We start from the raw sequence: 7729 nt of genomic DNA, 5'->3' as shown, positions 1-7729 counted from the left end.
ATAAGTTATTTAACTGTCATGTAATAGCTTTGATGATGTTGCAGGGGTTCTGAAATGATTAATAATGTGAATCAAATGGTAGTGTGATCTTAGGAGTGCCAAGTTGGCAACCTTTGATCATAGCTAACCATGATACTGCATTTTCTGAGCTAAAAAGATATTTGATGATGTTGCAGGGGTTCTGATATGCTTAATAATGTGAATCAAATGGTAGTGTGATCTTAGAAGTGCCAAGTTGGCAACTTTTGATCATAGCTAACTATGATACTGCATTTTCTGAGTGAAAAAGATTATTTGTTTTTGTTGCCTATGTTTGAAAAATATAAAATCATCTATGCCAACTATTCATAACTAATATATAAGGATTTATACCTTGCACACACCTTTTTAATTATTTAAATAGAAATTTTTACAACATAGTAACTTCTTTATTGAGTATCGTAAGTCTTTCTTCAGAGTTTGCGAAGGTCGGCCCAGACCTGAAAAACAGAAGTTTTTTCCCCCCAGATTAGGCTTGCTTAAAAAAGCCCATCTTTATACTCGCTAAGTGATTTTTTCGCATTTTGCTATTTCCAATAAATTTTCTTTGCAATGATCAAACCAAATTGTTCTTTTGAATTATGAATTTACTGTTTTATAAATTTAATTTAGTAACTTTTTATACAAAATTATGAACAAACTAACTTAATGCATAAAAAGTAAAGTACATGATCAGGGGTCTGTCCAGGCCGAATTTACTACCGTTTAGCGGTACCTTCACAAATTTAATTTTAGGTAAAGCGGTAGTTTCACAAATTCAACTTTAGGAAAAACAGTAGTTTCACAAAATACTTTTTCTTAAAATTTTATTTTTGTATCCCTTAAGAAACGATAAATCTATATTTTAACCATGTTTTTGTATTGATTTTTTAATATAATTTTTAATTTTTCGCAAATTATGTCTAAATTTTCACATAATAGGTACCTTTCACAAAAACCTAGACAGACCCCTGATGATTTTAAAAACATAGCTAAATTATTATATATTACTTATCTCTAAAAAAAATTTGTGTAATATGTTTGCACATAATAGAGCTCATACTAGGCAGAAAAAAGGGCAGGGTGCAAAAGTTTAAAAAGGGGGCATTATAATACTAAAAAGGCAATAATTTCTTTCTATGGGCTTTATACATTCTATTAAAAAACATTGTAAATTAGTAAGATAATTTTTTTTTATTTTTTACTTTACTAAAAGTAGCAAAGCAATCATATAAATTTCTAATTTTTATTAATAAATTAACATATAAATCGAGTTAATGAGCTAATTAGCTTAGTAATTTGTTTAAATGCATGCATATATTAATAAAATAATATATATATGTTTTTAAGTGTCCGTAATGATTTAATGATAGTGGAAGTAACTGCAAACAACTGCAAGTGCAACAAGGGGGTGTGATGGCTATTTTTCCTTTCCCATATAAATCTATGTATTGACAGCAACGACAAACTAAATAAAAAAGAGTTGAAAATAACAAAAATTTAAGAAATCTTTTGTAGAGTTTGGGGGAAAAATAAAGAAGGGTTGAGGAAAGAAATGGGGAAAAAAAGGGTATGTAGTCTATTACATCAGGGCACTAATTTACTTCAGGGACAACAGGGTGGATTATTTTGACTAAAAGGGCAGCAGGCTGCTGTGCCCTGTTTACCCTGCCTAGGATGAGCTCTGCACATAATACTTATTTCATAACTTATTTGGATTGTAAATCCTTCAAGGTTTGTTAAAATACATCAATAGATATATATTACAGGTGTCTAATATTTCAAAATGAATGATTTTTTTCCACAAAGAATGTAGAAATTAATTTTTCAATTTAAAAAAAAATCTTTACTAAGTATGTTAAGAGTTTATACCAAAACAGCCTCATTTTATATTAAAATTTCTACAATAGATAGTACCTGTATCCATATACTATACCTTTTTCAAGAAAAATCTATATTTAAAGAAAAAGTTTAGAGTAATAAATCTGGAATTTAACAGGGGGGAAAAATTGTCAATTAGAATAGCAGTTGAAAGCCAAAACATCCTCATCTGATTGTTCAATTATTTACTGCCTCTCTTATGACTGCTGGACTAAAAAAAAAGGTTTTCTGATTTTAAATTAGTTCATGTGAGCTGGGTTTTTTCCCTAAAAACCTAATTTTTTAAGAAATTTTTTTTTTCTGTGAACCCTGAATATTTTATTCTTATGAACATGGCAACCATTATTTTAATTATATATTTTATACATGTACATAATAAGATTTAAATAAGTTTTTTTTATATCATTCATTTTAATCAACAGATTTTTTTTTTTATAGAAAAATCTTTGATTTAAGTGAAATATATATATATTTTGAAATATATTTTACAGGTTGTCATTTTTTTAAAAATGAATGTCTGATTTATTTGATACTTAAAATATACTAAATAATAATAAAAGAAGACTAAATATGGATTAAAATAATGTGAAACTTTAAAATTTTAACTTAACATTAATTAGCTGCTTGTAAAATAATTTGCAATTTGATTAACATATTTCACTTATACCAATTCATTTTTATTTAATGCAAATACTTTAAAATTTATTAAACGTTTACTAGAAATGTAAATTATAAAGAAAGACTTATTCTGCCTAGAGTACTTTAGAATGCTTGATTTTTTTTAATGTTTTCTGATCTAATTTAATTTACTTTTCTTTTGTTACCTAACAGGGTCTTTGTCTATTCATGAATGTTTTGAACTTCAATAAAAACAACTATGATTTTATTAATAGAATTATTTTTCTGGTGTTTAGTTAAAAAAAATAAGACAATAACTGGTTCGTAGCTTCATACGCTGGAAATATGATATGACTGTTTACCTGTTTCAAGGGCATCAAAATCCTGTTAGCTTTAATTATTGGTGGGACATTATTTACAGTTACACCTGGTAACGCGCTTTAAGTTTCGGCTTAAGGAGCCTGATAAATATGTCTATTATGAAGAATTCGAAAATTTTTTAAGTGTTGCACATTGTTGGAACCACAGGCATAAATTCAATTTCGATAAAGCTAAAATTTTTCCACACAAGTATTATTTCCACCGTCATGTCAGCTCTTGATTTCATGGAATGTTGTTCTATTCATTTGAATGCTGATTCCTTTGTTAATGGTATAAGTTCCTCACAAACCCACCATAACACATTGAAAAGCATTTTGTCCTGATTTTCTTCTCTGCTATTTTTTTTTCTTGTTTTGTTTTTAATCTTTTCTCTCTCACAAGTTCTGTGATTTTTCCAGTTTGTTTCTTGTCTTTATTTTTTCCATTTTTCGTTAGTAACTTAATATTTTTTTCAATTTATTATTGTTTTGTTACATTCAGGTCTCTAAAATTTTGAGAATCTGAAACTATTTCAGTTGCGCTTGTTTAAAACATGTTGACTATCATTTTTGTATAATTTTAAAGCATATGAAGTTTTCAATCTGGTAATATTAACTGTTTTAGTTATAATGTTGATTTTAAAAAGTATTAACCATTATTAATACATTTTATCAGAACTTTGATTTGTCCAATTAAAAAAAAAAGGTTTCATTCATGAATATTTTATTTATTTTGGAATTTTTTATTTCTCGCCTTTTCCTTTGTTTTTATACATTTTATGAGCTTTTATTGGAATGAAAGACGTGAAACAATTTACTGATAAAATACTGAATGTGTACTCAATTTGTAATTGTGTTTCTCTTGCAATTTCATGTTATTTCGTAGTATCAGTAAAATACGCATTAATCGAATTGAAATGTTTATGAATTGAATGAAGTGTAGAATGTATATGTTGCAAATTTTAAGTATCCAATGATCCGGTAAAAATAGTTCCCACGTAAGCCCTTCAGGGGTGATTGTGCTCTGGAAAAAATCTGGATTTCCGGAATTTTCGCTAACAGTGATGTGGAAGTTTCCGGAGATCGAAGGTCCAGACGTTTCAAAATATCATTTATCACAGAAGTAAATCAAATTTTCAAAGGTGGAACTTAAAAACACAGTTTATTTTATTTGTTTGTAAGGGAGAGCCAGAGAGATACTTTATAAGCTTATATTCATGATTAATATTCATTTTTTATCAGTAAATAGTTGTTATAATCATAAACTCAAGAAAGAAAGACATATTTGTAAATTTTAATTACTTCTCCAGGTCATCATAGCTATGTGTAAATGGTATAGGTATGTGTAATATTTTAAGTAAACTAAGAAATATAGGAAAAAAACCTTGTTTAAATTTTTTTCAATTTAAACTGTTTTTTGTTTTTTTCTAACTCAAGAAATTTTCCGGAATTTTGACTTAGGCTTACAATCACCCCTGGCCCTTAGTTTGAAATGTACAGCACAGAACCCGTTATCCGGAAATCAGAAAACCGGAACGAAATTCGATAAATTTTCCCGCCATTTTTTAAAAAAAATGTTTTTTTCCNGATGGAGGTCTTAAACGCTATGGTCCCGATCGTTGCGGATAATCGGTTCCCTACTGTATTAACAAAATACAAATATTAGGTTGCTCATTCTGTTAAATGGCATTAGCTAAGATGAAGATTCTCTGCTTGGTTCTATGTCAAAAGTTACTGTTAATGATCTACAATTAGTACTAGCTCTATTTTGCTGATTTTAACTAGCTGAAAGAATTCGTAACATCAGACGTGATGTTTTCTTGTGATCTGCAATTTTCCTCTTTCTACCTTTTTTTATTTTTTTGTCTCACTGTTTAAAATTAATTTTTTTAAATTGTTTGAAAACTTAAAACATTGATTATATGATTCGTAAAAAAATAGTTAGTATATAACCGCAGATAAATAAATAGTAAATAACCGCACTTGTAAATATTTTATATTATGAACTTTTTTATAATGTATGAAAAGAAATCAATTAAAAATTTTAATCCTTTTATTGATAATGATTGGAGTTGTGTGAGTTGGCAGTTTTGGTTGTGGTTTATTTGGGGATCATTCACTAAAAAGACTATGGTTTTGGTAAATGTATAAAAATCAGTTAGTAAAACTTTGATTCATTGAATGATAAAAATTGGTACACTCAATAAATTTACACTCAAAATTGTCTTGGTACTTCCCCAAGTGTATTCCTTAAATTTTTTATTTTGTTACTCATCTCCTTTTCTTCTGATATTATAAAATCTCACAATTTTAATTTGCAGATTTTATTTTCTAAGCAACTTCAAGTATTTATTTTTATTTAAGAATTTTATGAATGTTTATCAATTTTCATTTCTTTATCTTTGGCTAGTGAAACTTTGTTATATTTCATATCTACAAAAAGCATTCTTTGCAGGTATATAATGACAGGTTCTTATAATAATTTCTTCCGGGTTTTCGACCGTCATACTAAAAGAGATGTTACTCTTGAAGCTTCCAAGGAAATAGCAAAGCCTAAAACTGTTCTTAAACCTAGAAAAGTAAGTTGTAGATCAAAAATGTATTGTCACAATATTATTTTTTTAAGGAAAAAAAAGAGATTAGAATATCAATATTTATTAATAAATGATATTCTTGTTCAGTTTGAAAATTTTTTGTCTTAAGTAAATTTAATAAGCATCTATGTGTTATTTTATTTAATTTAAATTGAACTTAAGTTTATTACATTAATTTAGTTTTAAATGGCTTTAAATTTTGCCATTTTCACTGTTTCTCACAAAGTTATCATTGACTATTTCTATGTAATTCAATAAAACTGATTGTGTTTTTTAGGTTTGTACAGGTGGCAAAAGAAAAAAAGATGAAATTAGTGTAGATTGTTTAGATTTTGGCAGAAAAATATTGCACACTGCCTGGCATCCTCAAGAAAATATAATAGCTGTAGCTGCTACAAATAATTTATATTTGTTTCAAGAAAAGTTGTAGTAATAGTTGTAAGTATTTGACTCTTGAGTACTATATGCAAATTTAATAGTGTCATGATCTTAGCATTAAACAAGGGGGGAGGGCAAGTATTTACAGCTCCCTGCCTAAAATTAAGTTATTATAAATTACATGCTAATGCACTATTTTTCTTCAAATTTTTTTATTGCTTCAATTTTTTTAAAAAAAAAAAACTTAATGTCTATCATTTTCATTGTATGCAGATTTCTATTTTATTTTTGACAAGAATTTTGAAAATTACTGTTAAGAGCAATGATTGTAAAACAATATTGAACAATTCCATGATACAAAGGACAACATAATAAAAAAATAATTTTGCTGCATCCCTCCATCAACATATTTCTTGGTTTTTTTATTAACTATTTTAGATGCAGAATTAAAAATTGTAGTTTCTAAATATTTAGTAATAATAATAAAATTTTGATATAGCCTGTATTTGTAACATCAATTACATAAAAATTGTCACATGAGTCGCAAGAGCTTTCTATATGTCATTTTTGCGCTTTCAATGTTCCAGTGATTAATTTGTAGTTTTGTTTAAGTAAATTGAGGAAAAACATTGCTTTTGGAAGAAAGATAATTTCAAAATAAAAATGTATTTTATTCCATGTATTCTACATAAAGTCAGTCTCATTTTAAATTATTATTTATCTACAATATTTATAATTTTCATCCCTTTTTCTTTTATGCAAAATAATAACAAACATCCCATTATTTTTTTAAAAAAAGTTGTTAAATGTTTATCAGCAGAAAAAAAAGAAGTATAAGAATACTTATAGAATGTATTGTCAGTCATCATGGAATTGTAAATTATATGAATAATAAAGCGCAAATTATATAGCAACACATTTTCTAAGAAAATATACCGTATCCTTTAGTTAGAAATAATAGGTGAAAATATTTTATTTTGACTCATGTTAAAAAGAAAATTTCAATATTAACGTTATATATTGATCATATAAAATGACTAATATTATAACCTAGGGGTGCACAACCTGCGGCCCTTCGACTACTGAAGTGCGGCCCGCGAGAGCTTCTAAACACAATAAAAAAATTTTAAAAAATGGCAATTTTTAAACATCCCTTTTTAAATCCTCACGTTTTGACACAATCAATTTTAACAGATTCTTTAGTAAATGTACGTTTAACGCGCTTTCTTTAAGCCGATTTTATAGTAAATATATATGATTTTTTTTTATCTTTTTTTTGCAATTCTTTCTCTTTTTTCAAAAAATTTTTTCGGCAGTTATTGCTATACTTTCCCACGTATTATAAAAAATTCCAATTATTCTATTACGACATGAAAATTTTAAATCGTGCGTTTGACACGCTTTATTCGTGCTGAGTTCAGCATAAATATATATTTTCCCACTTATTTCTATGCTTTTCCACATGATTTTGACTCCCGTTATTTAACTATGATGTTATTACGACACGTGATTGTTAATCGCGCAATTAAATAATCACTTTTTGATACGGTATTTCGGTACAGTTTTATCGAAAACCTAGTTATTTTTCCTTCGTTTTTATTTCCGCAACGAATATGATTTGGTCGAATGTGGTAATGAATTGTGATTTGGTCAAAAACCAAATATTCGGCAAAAAAAAGAAGAAAAAATCGACTGAACGCAGTACAATTGGGGCCAAATAGCAAAATCTTTTACTGCTACTAAACACTGAAACTAAAATTTTAATGCTCAGAATAATATTTCCTGGAAAAACGTATTCATAAATTAACTCTAAAAAGAACGTTTTTGCCAATCAAGGCGAATCAAGAACGTTTTTGAAAATGTCGAAAAGCGAAACAGAGA

General features: G+C 27.4%; 1 protein-coding gene across 1 annotated transcript in view; it reads left to right on the top strand.

Annotated features, from left to right (window-relative positions):
• LOC107439148 (protein phosphatase 2 regulatory subunit tws) overlaps nucleotides 1–7729 on the top strand; it is a gene marked incomplete in the record, with an annotated part of 22625 nt that overhangs the window by 10741 nt on the left and 4155 nt on the right. The window contains 2 exon segments of the mRNA XM_043043748.2: nucleotides 5332–5455; nucleotides 5748–5908. Of these exon segments, the coding sequence (XP_042899682.1) occupies nucleotides 5332–5455; nucleotides 5748–5900 (277 nt within the window).

The sequence above is a fragment of the Parasteatoda tepidariorum genome, chromosome 2 (genome assembly GCF_043381705.1).
Source record: "Parasteatoda tepidariorum isolate YZ-2023 chromosome 2, CAS_Ptep_4.0, whole genome shotgun sequence".
Taxonomy (NCBI): Eukaryota; Metazoa; Arthropoda; class Arachnida; order Araneae; family Theridiidae; genus Parasteatoda; species Parasteatoda tepidariorum.
The sequence above is the reverse complement of the archived record's forward strand: the minus strand, read 5'-3'. Positions and strand labels throughout refer to the sequence as shown.